At 41.7% G+C, this 16,385-nt stretch overlaps 1 protein-coding gene across 8 annotated transcripts in view; it reads right to left on the reverse strand.

Moving 5' to 3' along the window:
- Tmem117 (transmembrane protein 117) overlaps nucleotides 1-16,385 on the reverse strand; it is a 530,788-nt gene that overhangs the window by 413,203 nt on the left and 101,200 nt on the right. For all 8 annotated transcript variants that reach the window (XM_017796496.2, XM_008826530.3, XM_017796497.1 and 5 more), the window contains exon 3: nucleotides 14,942-15,074. In XM_017796496.2, coding sequence (XP_017651985.1) covers nucleotides 14,942-15,074 — 133 coding nt within the window. The remainder of the gene's footprint in view (nucleotides 1-14,941; nucleotides 15,075-16,385) is intronic.

Below are 16,385 nucleotides of genomic sequence, written 5' to 3' on the forward strand. Positions count from 1 at the left end.
AAAGCCAACTTAACCTCAAGATGCTATATGATTGCATCTATCAGCCTGGTTAAGAACAGTGAGTCTCTAGGTTCAGCCTACACTTTAAGGGGGAAGGAAAATCACAGGACTGAACTTCAATATCAGCACGTGGGGCTCACTGGGGCCACCTCAAGGCTGCGCACTGCACAGTCATATCAGTTTTGAGACTCAACTTCTATTAACAGCTGAGGTGAAAAAACAATAGAGCTTGGCATATGTACCTTAAGCAAAATGGAACTGACTTTTATTTTCTTAACCTATAGTCAGGGGCACAGAAAATGCAATGAAATTGGTCAGCTAATCTTCAGAGATTTCTGAGGTTTCACTGTGTTATGATGCCATAGCAAGTGGCATTATTCTGTGCCTGTAACAGAAGTAACACATTCTTACTACAAATTTATCATGACACCAATTATTCCTTTAAAATAGCCCTTTTCAGTACGTGGGAGGCAGAGGCAGGCAGATGTCTGTGAGATCAAAGCCTGCTGGTCTACATAGTGAGCCCTAGGCTTGCTGGGGCTACAGGGAGACCCTGTCTTCAAAAAATAGCTTTTTACATCTGAAAATAATCTTGGTGTAATGATCTCTTATTAAAACTGAACTTCACTGCAAACTAGTCATACTATATTCAATGTGTATCAAGGCCAAGATTAAGGGCATCCCTAGGTGACCCCCTTTCCCTCCTCGTCTCTCTTCTGCTGACTTTAGGGATGAGGGCCATATGTGTAAGTTAGCCCTGGATGTCCCCGTCTATGCTTTTCCCTCTATGCTCTCTTTCGTATGTGTCCTGGTTTGGGTAATAAATCACAAAGTCATCCTACTTTTAGGCAATGCTTTTCTTTGTTTATGTTCTTTTTTTATTAGTTGGGGAGCTCTGGGGAGCAGAATAGAGGAAATGACTTTTCTCATTCAAGTGGAGAAGATTTAGAGAGGGAGAAAGAAACTGCAAGAGTCAAGTGCTCATTACTGACTCCTCCAGCCCTCCAAACTGTGCTTGTCATTCAGTGTCATTCAGTGAAGGGAGAAAAGGCTCAGGCTGCTTAGCATAATTTGAACAAATATGTAGCAAGCATAAGATATACTTCACGGCAACAGTGACGATGAGTAAAAAAATTCACAGACCAACGTGAGCAAGCCTGTTCCTCGGCAGGTGAGAAGTCCCTGGTGAGTCCCTGGTGAGAGGCAGGCCACAGTGCAACGGCTGGTGGCTCTCACCGAGCTACCTCACAGGAATCACAGCTTTCCAGGAAGAGCTTCATCTGGGCTGCGAAGGAACAGTCCCAGGATGTGCAGTCACAAGATTAACTACTTCGGTCAGAGTCAGGCGACTGTGCTACGTGCAGGGCTACCCAGAGGCCTCCCCAGCTCAAACTCAGTTTCTCTTCCTTTTTCTGTTTTAAAAAAAATGCACATTGTTCCCTTTATGATCTCATTCTTTGCCTTCAGTGAACTTTTCCAAGTAGTAGATGACTTGCACACATATATCTACCTCCAATTATTACCTGAATCACACAGAACTATCGCTATCACAGGAAGGGAGCCCAGTTGCCAGGACAACCAGAGAGGGTTCTTAAGTTCAGCCTCAGTTGGATTCTCTATTCTAACTCATCCAATTCCCCTGTTCATGATTCATTTCACCTTTATAGAAAAGAAGATAAAGCGTGGTGCGCAGGTTTCAACCATGTGTTTATAATCTCGCACTGACAAGGGGCTTTCTGAAGTCACTAAGTCATCTCATTTATGTCTACTAACCAAGGATGATATTCAAAGTATTTAGAAGAAGCATGGCATGTGATGTACCAATCAGAATGAATGCATTCACCAAATCAGAAGGTGTACTGGCTGCAGAGACCCGAGCCAGAGCGCACTAGCCACCTGACTGTCCTTCTATGAAGCAGACTTCTCCTCTGACCAGTAGTTGCACATTTAGTGCCTCGCCTGGCCACATGGTGGTATCACCATTTAAAAAACGAATAAAAATTAGATTCTGGTGTGAAATGCATCCATGTAGTTTAGGTCAAACCATAGGTATGAAGATTTTAGGAGAATCTTCCATTATATACCCCCTTCATAGAAGAAAGATACAATGTTACAAAGATGGATGTTAGCCAGGCTTGTAGGCGCAAGCCTTTAATCCCAGCACTCGGGAGACAAAGGCAGGGGGATCTCTGTGAGTTCAAGGCCAGCCTGGTCTACATAGAGAGTTCCAAGCCAACTGGAGCTACAGGGAGACCCTGTCTTAAAAAAAGACCCCCCCCAAAAAATAAAGTGGCTGTTAAAGGTATTATTTATACCGGAAAGAAGTAAAGTATCAGTGTTCAGTTGGATGAGGTTCCACGTGACCAGTGGTGCTGTTCCTGAGATGCGGCTGGTTCTTCCCACCCCAGACCCAGACCCATGTTGTGACTGCACCTCGGCCTCTGGCTTTGATGGACCAAAGCATTCTAATCAGTTGTGAGCATAAGTGCTGAATGCTACTTCCAGGGAGAATATCTCATTTCTTCTCTGAGATCCCTCTGAGCAACTGGCAACTTCCCATATGGTATCTAGGATGTCAGTCTTGATCCCAGAGGAAGAACCAGAAGCCAGGGCCTCCAACTGACTCACCATGAACTGCTATAAGCCACCGAAATTTTTGGAACTGTTTGTTGCTAGAGTATAATCTAACACATCCTGACTAATGATTCTTGTTTTTACATTTATTCTTGGGGTTTCCTATTTAGTATCTTACTTCTAAAACACTAACTTCAATGGCTTTTAGGATGGGGTTTATGAACTACTTCATATTGTGTGTAAAATTTAGGTGGTTAAGGAGAAAATATTAAGAGAGTTCATTCAGTTCAAATTTCTTTACTTGCCACCATCTTAATTCCTAAGTGGTCAGATGTTTAGTCTCTAACTACAGCCTTGACCCAGAGCTCACAGCCCTAGATTCTCACCTTGTCTTGTCGGCACATCATCATTCACTCTCTACGACAAGGTGGTTCTGTGCCCTGCTTTCTGACAGCTCCACACAGGGAGCTGTTAGGCTTCAGGGAGCTCTGTCCTTAAACTTTAACTGACAATTAGTATATAAAGTACATACTCAAACTCTGCTTTTTTACATTAGTGAAGCCAAGCCTGGAGAGATCAACAGTGTCAACAGCTCTAGTTCAGACTGCGAAACATAAGGAGAAATGGCTACAGCAAAGTCTAAGAACAGGACCCAAAGCTTGAAGAGTCTAAGAAATAGGTGAATTCTAAGGAAGCAAGCTACCAAATGGAACACAAATAGAGCCTCTTTACTACTTTAGGTCATTGAATTTTCAAAAACTTGCTGAAAAAGGACTCTTCCAGGTGATGCAGTGAAATACAATAAAAGCTTCCCCAGCCACTTGAATTATTTAAGAAACTAAAATTTTCTAGCTCATCTCTCTTCATGCTGAGCCCTACATCAGCTTGATATGCTCCCTCCCTTAAGGCCTGTCCTGCAAAATCCTGTCCACTGTACAGTTATAACTCTACATTTGACTAAAATCCTCTGTAAGGTTCAGAACGGGTCCTCTGCAGCTGCTCTTTATCATCAGCAATTTATTTTAGATACTTAGCTTAAAATTTGTGTACTGAATTCGCTAATACAAATCAGACACCTCCATTAACAGGTTGATTACTGTATCATATGCTTGTTCCTGGGACCAAATACCAGACAAGAGCAGCTTGAGGAAGGAAGAGATGATTTTGGCTCACCGCTCCAGGGGACTGGCCACCATGACAAAGAGTGCGGAGGTGGGAGTAAAAGGCAGCTGATCACACCGAGTCCATGGTCAGGAAGCAAGGAGTGCCGAATGCTGGTGCTCATCTCATCTCCCCATTTATATTCAGCCCAGAACCCCAGCCCAGAGAATGATTGCTACCGTCCATGTTTAGGGAGCATCTTCCCACTTCAGTTACCTTATCTAGATAATCCCTTACATGTCCAGAGATTTGTTTCCATAGTGATCTAAATTCCACCAGCGTGTCAAGATTAAATATCACAATCATCTAACAATGGATATTACAAATAGCATATATGTGGTGCATAATAGTTTATTAAAATACATTTTCACAATATGTTTTATAATATATTTTCTAAAATACTGTCTCTACCTCTATAGAAAACAGCATACGGAGAGCTGTGGCAATGACTCAGTCAGTAAAGTAGCTGTCACACAAGGACCAAGACCTGCGTCTGAATGCCCAGCTGGGCATCACGACATGGACCCAGTGCATGCATCCTAGTGCTGGGGAGAAGACAGGAAGATCCCCAGAGCCCACTGACCAGGTAATCTTGCCAAATCAGTGAGGCCTAGTTTCAGTGAGAGACTTTCAAAAAATAATGTGGAAAACAACAGGAGTCACCCAGGGTCAACGTCTAGTCACCATACACACACTCCCACATATACAGGCACACCCAGACACACACATATACATGAATTCATGTGTACTACACACACACACACACACAAGAAAACAGCACATGGATAACCAACAAAAACAAGCAATCAAATCTATTGATATTTTGCTAACAGAATATCAACATTTTACATCGTGTCATAAACATATATCCTTTCCAATTACCACAGAGAATACTGAACAATCTATGCTTTGCAACAGACCTGAGAACGAGCCTCCTAATCTAAACTATGTATTTTAGGGAAAGGGAATGAAATTATGCATGCTGCAAAAATACATTGACATCTTATTAAATTTTTTTGTCTTTTTGAGACAGGGTCTCTCTGTAGCCCCAGCTGTCCTGGAACTCACTGTGTAGACCAGGCTGGCCTTGAACTCACAGAGATCCTCCTGCATCTGCCTCCCAAGTGCTGAGATTAAAGGTGTGCGCCACCAAATTTTTATTTTATTCACTTTTAAATTGTGATCAACCCAAGGAGTTGGCTTTTTAAAACCAGATGATGTTATTTATCATGTTGTTAAAATTCAGTCTTTTAACATCTCATTTCTAAAGAATCTCAATGCTACAAACATGCAAGCCCTTTAACTCCATGTCTTCTAACACTAATGTTCAATTACCTTAGGCACATTTGCTTCTCTAGAAAAAAAGATTAAAACTAGAGTGTCAGGGTGCCCTGGTGGAAGTGGGAAAGGAGCCAGAGAGAAGCTAACCTGGTCCACGGTGACCCTGTCCCTGAGGCAAACGGGCTGCTCACTGCAGCTCCCCCTGTAAAGGCAGCAGCCTCCTGGCCTGCATCACAGTGAAGGAGAGGGCGGGCTTTCCTAACTCAGCGGCGGGGATACTGTATCCAAATGTGTGGCAACTGATGGAACAGCAGCAAGTAAGATCAGAATAATGAAATAGTGTTTAATAAAACTATTTCCTACAGAGTTAATAGAGAGCAAATGTGTTAGCTTGTCACAGAAATGTCACTTTCTCACATGGTACTAGGCTATCTCTCATTAATTTGCTAATTTAAACAACAGAATGTTGGCAAGCCTGGAGCCTCAGACTTTATAATATACATCCACATCCATGACTGGAAAGTAACCATTTCCTGCCTGTTCATCACCAGGAAGTGGGAATTGGTGATGGAATCAAAAGAGACTCATTATTATAATTATTATACGGGCTATAAAGACATGCACACTCACGCACACACAGGGCCCGCTATGCCCTTGTATGACATCATCCTTAAATCCATCATTTTTTCCTTCTCTTTTCAAAAATATCAAATCACCAAACAATCATTCAGCAATTTAATATATGCATGATTTCCTCTTTGAAACCCTAAGGAAACACTGAATTAGGTGTGGTTTTGTTCATAGGAAGGCAGGGACAGCTCATGGACATTCATAAAGAATTGTTCCAGTAGCTGTCAAGTATGTGTTCCAAATTGACTTCACATCAGACGCTTATGGCTCTCTCTCTCTCTCTCTCTCTCTCTCTCTCTATATATATATATATATATATATACATATATATACATATATATGTGTGTGTGTGTGTCACTGTAGATCATACAAAAGTCTTAGAAGCTCCTGTTTTCTAGAAACCTATTGGTGCCAGGTGCTCATTGGGCAGTTCTATGTGAAATTAGGAATAATTGTTATATTTTCATAATAATAATATTTTCCAATAAATGCAATCATTTCAGGGCCAAGGACTGTAGTACAACTTGCCTTCAGGCTAATTTGCTTATAGCCCTAGGCTTGACCCTCTACATTGAAATAAATGAATAAATAAATAAAACCATTTTATCATAGCGGCTGAACTTATTTTTGTTATTATTATAGCAGCCACATTTTTCTAATGTACTTAGCAAAATATATCTTCTCCTTTATCATAATAAGAGCCAACACCTACCAGGAGGTTCTTATGAATGGGCACCCATTATATCAGCTGATCTGCACATGCTATCTTATTGAACTATCACAACAGCCCTAAGGTGGGTGTCCATTGTACACCTGAGAAAACTGAGGCTCAGAAAGTGAAGGTACAGGAGGTTACAGGATGCCAAGGCAAAGGCTTCTGTTGCACACCCTGCAGCACACACAAAATAGAGCTACAGGCAACTGAGAATCTCACCTACTTTTGTGTGTTTTTCTCATCCAGAAGGCTGCATTTCCCCCAGAATAATACTGATAATGATAATGCCAAAAATAGTCACTAGTGCCATTACTCTAATGACAAAGCATCTGGGAAACACGAGGAAACAGTGAGTCTTCCACATTATTTCCCCAGAAACTAAGGTGTGATAAGTACCCAAGTATTCTGTTTCCTGTATCAGAATTTTTTCTCCTGCAACAGGTTGATAGAAATTTCATGACAGGCATGGTGGGCCACATCTGTAATCTCAGCACTTTGGAAGCTAGGCAGGAGGATTACTATAAATTCAGAGCCAGCGTTGGCTGCATATTGAGTACCAGGCCAAGCAGAACTACAGAGTAAGTCTCTATCTTTTAAAAAGTAAAATAAGAAAGTTGGAACAGGCAACTATGAACACTCCTCATTCTAATGGAGCTGGTGTTGATTCTGGAGAGCTAAGAAGGCACCCTCCTATCGTTACAGGGGCACAGCATTGATTTCATTTCTCAATCATATTTTAAGAGTTCATTGATTCAGACAACTGTCCATGGGTCAATTTGGCTGTGCTGTACTGATTCACCACTGCACTATCAAATCCAAGAAACACAAAACCAATGATGCCTAAAGCAACAAACTGCCCTACTGTTGATTCCCCCACCAGATTCGTCTGATGCTCACTCAGCTCCCTCCGCCACTCCCCCTCTCCTCTCTCCTTCCTCCATTCCGTCCCAGGCCTCCCTCCCTCTCTCTGGTGCCCCACAGTGTCAACCCTCTTGACCAGACTTAGTCAGTCATTTCATTTTCTTCTAGTCAGCCCATTCTCAGCAATGAGCTTTGGCCCTTAGTCTCAGCCGAGTAATTAATGGTGCTGTTATTGTGAATTAATTGTACAAGCAAGTCAGTGTTTAGCCTAATTAAGAACGGAGCCAACAAATTATTTAAAGCACCACTCCAGCAGAATTTGCAGTCAGCCTTGCATTAGCTGCTCCATGAAGCTCTCCAGCAGGGACTGGGCTAAGCTCCTGCACTCAGTCCTCCACCCTCTTCCCACCCTAAATGCAGTGCTTTATTAAGTACCTCTGGAGTTAATACTGTGCCTTTTTTCTTAGCTCACCACCATTCATATCAACAACGCTGCACTTCGGTTTTGACACAAAAAGCTAACAGCTGAGCATTCCTAAACACCATTTATTTTTTCCATCCATTTCCCCAGACAGATTCAGCACCCTTAAAGACAAAGAAACAAACACATATGTAAATATTCCTTCCTTAGAAGGAAGCTTCCAGTATAAACTGCTAGCTGGCCAACCAATTTTCTACTTAAGGAACAACAAATAAAATCACTGTGCTTAACAGTAAAAACATGTACCTGGCTCCTGACTCCCAGATTAGTGATGACTACATGGATCAAATATCACCCTGTACCCCACACGTTTGTGTAATTATTGTGTCAACTAAAATCAGTTTTTAAATAGCAAAGAGGAGGTTGGGGAGATGGCTCAGTCAGTAAAGTACTTAATGTACAAGCATGAGATTCAGATCTCCAGCACCCACATCTAAAGCTGTGCACAGGGGCACATACCTACAATCCCAGCCCTGAGGAGGCAAATAGGAAGATCCGTGGGGCTCACTGGCCTGCCAGCCTTGATGAACTGCTGAACTCTGAGTTTAGTAGAAACCCTGTCTTTAAAAACAATGTGGCTAGTGAATGAGGAAGACACTGAGCATCAACATCTGGTCTCCACACATATGCATACATGTGCACTTGGATGCACATTCATACACACCACACAGATGCACACAAAAAAATAATAAATAAATACATCCAAAAGAGGAAAGAGGTCAAGTAGGGATTTGAAAGCATTGTTTGAGAGTTTCAAAAATAGTGAACTTAAAAAATATGAGGCCCAAAGTAAAATTTCTCCCTGACTTTTTCCCATTAAAGGTTAATTCGGCCTTGGGATAAACAACGAGCTGACACATAAACCCCTGGCAGGGGAAACTAAAGCTGTAAGTCGGAGTCTTTTCTGATAAGATGCATGACACACACTTTTCTGATAAGGTATGTGTGGACCAGAGCACAAGGCATTCTCTTAAAATGAGGCTAGCTGAAAGTTTCAGGGACTCAGGCCCAGGTCAGGTCTGTGCTTGGACGCCGAGACGCATTAGATCTTGAACAGTTCCACCCAGCCCTCCCTGTCTGTGCCAGTCTCTCATTTATTTTTACTATTCCTCCTGGCTTGTTGGGCCCTGGCCCTCTATACATAGCACCGTGGATTTTAGGCCTCAGAAAAGTATCATTTCGAATAGTTTCTTCTCCACCTGCCCTGGTCCAAGTGCTCTTATCAGATCACATTTCCTCCGAGTTCTTACCATATTCAGCCAAATTAGGTGTCCATATAGTTTCCCATCAAAGCCTCTCAGAAAGGAAGCAGAGAGACACCCTGCTCCACTTGGAACAGAGCCAACACTTCATGTCCCGTTTGTATAGATCCTAAACACAAACACCAGTACATACTTGGAAAACCGCCTCGTTGCTGTCTTTTTTTCTGACTTCTATGCAGTACTTACTCCCTATTCATATATCAGTATTTTTTAACTATCTGGAAATGGCAGGAAAAAAGATGCTTTTCTTTGTGGTCAAATCTAAAAACACCAGCTTACAGCCTGCCCTAATCCATTTTTACTGATTTTTTTATTAAAGTATTATTTCTTCAGTGATAAGCATCGTATTTATTATTGTAATACTGGAATAAGTTTATAAACATGTAGACATATTTGTATGCATGTGACTTTATACATTGTCATTTAAGACTGTATTGGAGTATAGCCAACCAGACAAGCACATCACACACAAAAATAAGTACTTGTCATAGAATTCACTGTGTGAATTTCGCCAAAAAGTTCCCTAGGGGCTAGAGAGATGATTCAGTCACTAAGGGTATGTACTGTTCTTGCAAAGAACCCAAGGTGGGCTCCTAGCATCCACATCAGATGGCTTGCACTTGCCTGTAACTCCAGCTCCAGAGGAATCCTACTCCTCTGGCCTCCACAGACACCTGCACTCATGTACACATACCCACACACATATACATAATTAAAAATAAATCTTAAAAAGAAGTAAAGTTAGGTCAGGCATGGTGGGTGGCACATGCCTTCAATCCCAGCATTCAGGAGGCAGAGGCAGGCAGATCCCTTTGAGACCAAGGCCAGCCCTGTCTATGTAGCAAGTTCCAGGCCAGCTGGGTTTATAATGAAAAAAGTTAATAGATAAGAATAACGTTCCTTCACAAGGCCAACAAAAACTTCAACACATTTCAGAGATTCCTATTTTGTCGGTTTTTAACTGTTTTATTAGTGTGCATTCATTGTGGAACATATTGAGCTTCCTGATGACATTTCTATACATGCATATGGCGTACTTTGGTCAAATTCTCCCCCATTTCCCTCTCCTATCTCTCCCCGCACACTGGTCCTTTTCTCATCGTATATATTTTGTTGTTGAGAATTTCATACAATGTATTTTGATCACATTTAGAACACCCCCTCCAGCTTCACCCCCAACCCACCACCAGGCCCAACTTCATTATTATTTTTCTATTTTTAAGGCCTATGGAGTTTAATTTGTATTCCCCAAATGCTGGAAAACCTCACTCCTTGAGGCAATCAGTGCTGAAAACGTGCCCTTTGCTGCCCTCAAGTGGCTCTTTGGGGAAGTCTCATGAACACCTGCTAGCTTTGCTCACCATTTTTGTCCTTGTAGGTGGGGTCATCTGAATGACCGAGCACACATTTTCCTAAATTAAAACTTCATATATTATGCAGGATGCAAAATTATATTACTAAAATGTTCTTCAGAAAGACAACTTTAAGAAATGTTCAAAGTATCTGAGCATTAAACATTCTTCCAGGCTTTATGTGACCTGCTCAGTTTTCCTGTCAGTAAACACAGAGACTCGACTGTGGAGCACATCTCATTCCTACCAAATAATGAATTTCTAAATAGACTGACTCTGATACCACTAGTGGACTGCGGAAGGAATTGGAAGATTTATCTACAATCATTTTTGACCAAACCAAACCCATCACTGTGAAAGAAAGTAGTTTCCTGTTCCTGCCCTAAAATGTCCTGTTTCTCAAGGGTTTGGTCCTGCATGTAAATAATGCACAACTGTGCACTTAAGGCACAGGACTGTACAGTCAACTGCAACAGCTCACCTGTGTTCACCACCTAATTCTCCTTCTGGTATGAACAATGCTTTGCTCCATGCTTCCTTTGCCTTTTCCCTCCTAGGAGAAAACTAAAGGGAAATGCACCCTGATCACTTTAGAACAACGTTGAGGTGACAGCCCCTTCCCTACCCTGCAGGCAGAAAGCAGGATTGGATTGAAAATGCATTAACATGATTTTGGTTATGAAAAGAAAATACAGATAAATCAAAGTGGACAGAAGTTGAAGCAAGAAGGAACTAAACTGCTCTACACAATAAAATGGGAGTTCTACAAGTTATCGGGAGGCACTAGGGAGGGGTTAGAGTCTGAAACTGGGCTTAGAAAACATCCAGGGATGTGGCATGGGGCTCAAAATTCCTAGAGAAATTCAACTGAAAACACGAAACCCCATGTGTCATCATGAGTTTACTGGGAGCACTCTGTCGGGCAGAGTGTGCTTCATGTTGGACAGGCTTCATACCTGCCTGACTACGGTGGCACTCATCTGTCCTTCCACCCCAGTTCTGCTGCCCAGTGCACGAACATCAATGCAAGAGCTTCTGCTTCAAGTTCTTCCTTCCAGCCCAAGTCCTTGGCTGTGGTCAGTACAGGACAGTGAATGCTCAAGTCCCTATGTGACCGCCTAGGGTGCAGTCCACAGGCCTGCTGCCCTGGGGTCGGGTCCTGCTGCACTTTTCCTTTCTGCATTGTCTCACCTCAGGGTGAGCCCTGCCATGCATTTTACAGTCCATCAGGCTGTGTTATGTTTTCCAACCATAACGTGGGCCCCAGTTTACTACTGTGTTCCCTGGTGAAAACAGAAGCCGCTCATAAAACGCTAAAGACAAAACACTGCTCAGGAGCGGCACCTTCTACGGAGCAGAGCCTCGCCCGCCTCCAGCAGGTGCATAAAGGGAACTTTAGCTTCATCTCTAAAGGAAGCTATGGTGGGCAGCATTTGGAGCTGTGACGGGTAGAGGGTCGTTAGGAGAATAAACAGAGCATGGAGACATTTGCACAGCAGTACTAGGAAATATGGACAGTTTGAATCTTGGTCGCTTTAGCCTACGAGGGTCATTGCCTCTTGGCCTCATTTTACTGCATCTCAGTTGGTTCCCAGAGATGTACTACACCTTAGAAGTTGGTGTCTGCTTCAGGATTCACCTGGGAGAAAAGAGGAGAGTCTGGCAACTTGCCTCAGTCAAGTCAGTTCTGGCTAGAGCTCTGCTCTGCATAAATCTAAGGATTCTGTTCTGTGTTTCCAGGGATCATGGGCCACAGCTTATCCTAAATTTATACTCAATTAGAAATTTAGGATGGTTTTTAAAGCAGACCAGTCTAGGAATATCCCTTTTTTTCTTGCTCTCTGAACTCTACAGATGCCCGACAGTCATTCTAGTCCTACAGCCATTCAATTTGGAAAGAAAAGCCTAAAAATATATGAACGCAGGTCTAGCGTCTGGTTCCGGACCTCATTCCCTGAAACACCCCTAAACAAGGGCAGACAGGAGTCCTCCATGCAGAGCAGATTCAGCATACAGAAGCCTGTCCTCTACCAGCAGCAATCCTCCAGCATGGGCCCGTCACCGGTGCTATCCTTGTGCTCTTGATGTCCCACAGTCTGGGTCCCTCATTCCCCACTCTACACAAATTACCTGAGGGGTCTGATACATGTATCTCCTAGGGAACCGGAACAGTTGAGCCACTCTCACCAAGAACTGGTTTTCCTCCATGTTTACTACCCTGCTATGAAGTACTCACTAGGTCAAATGTGCACGTGATAAAAGTTGACAGCACAGCTTCTTAAATGACAGTTTGTTTTCCTTAATTGGTAGAATTTGTCTCGCTGCATGTTTTCTCAACTGTCACTTTCTAAGACATCCTCTCAGTAAAAGTCATTTCCAGCAAATGTAAGACATAATGCTGAAGAGTCGAAGCATCACATAAGAGTCTGTAATTTAGTCTGAGAATAAAAGGGGATCACAAGGTTAGGTAAGGCACTGCACGTAAGTTTTAGACTGTCCGCTTATCTGCCACACATCCCTCCGACTTCCTCCAATTACTGGTCAGCTTGAAAGAGTAAAGTACAGGGGGCTGGAGAGATGGTTAAGAACACCGACTGTTCTTGTAGAAGACCCGGGTTCGAATCCCAGCACCCATATGGCAGCTAATGGCTGTCTGTAACTCCAGTTCCAGGGGTTCCACAGCCTCTTCTGTTCTCCATGGGCAGTGCACGACATGGATGCATTTACCTACATGCAGGCAATACATGCATACACATAAAATAAAATTTTAAAAAAAAAAGAAAGAGTAAAATACAGAGCAGATTAACAGCACATAGGAAGCTAGGAGCACTGGGATCAGCCATCAGCCAGATCCGTGCTGACCTTTCAGCAGCTGTTGCTGCCTGTTCAGCTCCTCCACTGTTGTTTAAAGTGGAGAGTTAGACTTCAACCTGGGGCAATTCTTGGTTTCTTGATCTGCAGAATGGAAATGATAAAAAGACCAAAACAAAACCAAAATCCTGCTGTATACAGACCATTGGAGGTTTAGAACGGACTCCTGCCACACAAAACATGTTTAGTCGTTGTTAGTTCTCTTCAGGATTATTTTTAGCTACTGAGCACTTTACTCTATGCATGAGATTAGGTATTACTACATTTAGTTGATTGTTTTGACAACCACATTTTTCCTCAGAATAAGCATTTCTGGTTAGCACAATCTCATTAGCTATATATAAAAATACAGACAAAAATCAAATGACAAGTCAGCTGGCCTTGAATTCATGACCCTCCTGCCTCAGCCTCCCAAGAAGTTGGAATTATAGATGTGCACTGTAAGTCTCTGGTTACCTTAGGTAATTCTCTCTACCCTCTCTGTTATTGGGGCTCTAAAGCTGAGGAATATTTTGGAAAACCCAAGTAGGAGCCTGTAACTCCACCATCAAAAATAGACCCACTATTAACAGCATCACTGTGAGCACAAGAGCTGATTATGACAACACATTTTAATACTTTCTAAGGCCTGAATATTTAATCTAAAATGGCATCCATGAATTTTTCTACTATGCAGTATAAACCTTGTAAAATGCATGCTTTCCTTTTCCTATTCAGCCCTTTTAGTGTTGGGGAAAAATTCACTGTTAAATGAGCTCCCTTCTCAGCACTGAACAGTGGTAACCAACATCTGTGCGTAACATCAAAATAATTCCACACTATAGAAACGGATAAATCGGGGCTATCCTGTAACTCAGGGGAAAAGTATATTATTTAACATTCTAATCTATTGTGATAGTTAGATCAAAACCTTCCCTAATAACTATCTCTGCACATCATAAATGTTTAAGGCTTATTGTTAGTACTGGTCTATTTTAGATTGTAGGGTAAATCAATCTCCAATGTACTACTCTTAAAAGTTAACTGAAAGCAAAGCAAGAGAATATTATACTGAAAGACTGACCACTTTCTTTGTTATATAATGAAAGAACTTAAGGAAGGTAAAGGAAAATCCACAATGTGGTTATGAGCAAATCTTCATGCTGTTGTGCTTGGTAAGTAAGGCTCACAGTCTGCATTTAATCCAGGGCTCTTACATGGGCCCATTGAAGATGATACAGTTTCTCTCTGCTGGAACTGTCAAAAGAGGTATTGGGGTTTTTGTTTTAGTTTTTTGTTTTGTTTTGTTTTAATGCTACCAAGTGAGGCATGGACCATAGGTTGGAAATCAGCCTGGACGATGCACTTAGACAATGTCTCAAAAATCCGAAAAGGGAAAAAAGCTACGAATATGAAACACCTTTATTAATCCAAGCATAATAAGCAATGGAACTGCAGACTGGAAACCTACCACAGCTCTGCCCCGCCAACTAGGTGAACATCAGCAGATCGATGTTTCTGACTCTCGTGCTCTCCATCACTATAATAAAATTGGTACCTGTCTTCAAACTACCTCAGTGAAAACTCTTACAAATAAGGAACAAACATAAGTATTGCAAAATGCCACATACTTCCTAACAATGATTATAAATGTCTTAGTTGGGAAAAACAAATTATCCCTACTTAGGGCACAATATTTGCAAAGCACTTCTGGCTGAATTCTTCCAACTTTTGTACATACCCCTCATCACTGCAATGCAGGGAGATAACCTACCCCATGTTCCCGTCCATCAGAAGAATGGTGTTGTATATGTGAGAGAATATGAAGAGAAACAGAATAGTGCTGAAGAACATCGTCATCCACGACCCATGGTCTTCGCGGAACATTTTCAACCGGAGCAACTGACCTGAAACAAGGAGCTTAAGTCAATATACACTGTAAATTGACACTCATACATCTTTCTTGTCTTAACCATAGGAGTACCTTTGAGGAGAAAGTCTTTGTCCTCTTTTATAAATAAATAATGATGAATAAAGTCCAAGATAGTTCTCATTCATACGACATTTTATTCTAGAAAGTATATTATCTAACTTTCTAATTTATTGTGAAGGATAGATCAAAATCCTCCCTAATAACTATCTCTGAGCACCGTAAGTGTCTAAGGCTTATTGTTAGTATTGGTCTATTTTAAGACTGTAGTACTAACATGAGAACTTACTATCCAGAAATTATTGATTACACTCGCATAAGGACAAGGTGACGCAGAACATTACCACTTGCTGTATTTTATTTCATAATATGCTTTTGGTTCAAACTGAAACTACTTACGGCAAGATATCGAAGTCCCACATGATTTCCTTTTGTTTCTATACATCCATTCTTAAACCAGGGCCAACTCTATTTGTAACAAGACACATCTGCTCAAAGCACATGAACTCATAAAAGGGAAAGCAAAGATTCTGTCACAAGACACAGACGGCTTACCCACTCTCCTAACTAAGTCTAGATAGCCACATGTTGGATAGGGGGACACATGTGCTGCAGAGTGTAGAATGGCTTGGAGGAAAATATGATTTCCATTCTGATCTGTAGAATTCAATTCACAAAGACAAACGCTAAAATAAAAATGAAAGAATGTTAAAATGTAAACATTTTAAGAAAAGATATTAAGATGAACACTACAGCAAAAAATTATGTCAGAAGTGTCCCAGAAAACATTTAAATTTATGGACACTAGTACCCTGAGAGATGAAGAGGTTTTCTTTTTACTTATTTTTATTTCAGGTGTGTGAGTGTTTTGCCTGCATGCATATAAATGCACCCGTGTCATGCAATGTCCTCGGAGGACAGAAGAGGGCATCGGATCCCCTGGAACTAAAGTTACAGATGGTTGTTAGCCAACATGTGGGTGCCGGGATTCAAACCCGGGTCTTCTGCAAAAAGTGCTCTTAACTACTGAGCCATCTCTCCAGCCCCAAGTATTTTTTGTTTGTTTGTTTGTTTGTTTGTTTTTAAAAAGTAAAACCTGAGAATAAAAAAAAAAAGTGAAGGTGAGTCATCTGGGCCTCTCCAAAGACAAATTCCTATTATAGTTATTTTCATCCCTGAGAAATTGCATCTATTTAATAATCAGGGAAATGACATAGATGTAGGAATCACAGTCAAAATTGGGCAGACGGGCTGGAGAGATGGCTCAGTGGTTGAGAGTGCATACTGC

The sequence above is a fragment of the Nannospalax galili genome, unplaced genomic scaffold, assembly GCF_000622305.1.
Source record: "Nannospalax galili isolate Female #2095 unplaced genomic scaffold, S.galili_v1.0 scaffold232, whole genome shotgun sequence".
Lineage (NCBI taxonomy): Eukaryota > Metazoa > Chordata > Mammalia > Rodentia > Spalacidae > Nannospalax > Nannospalax galili.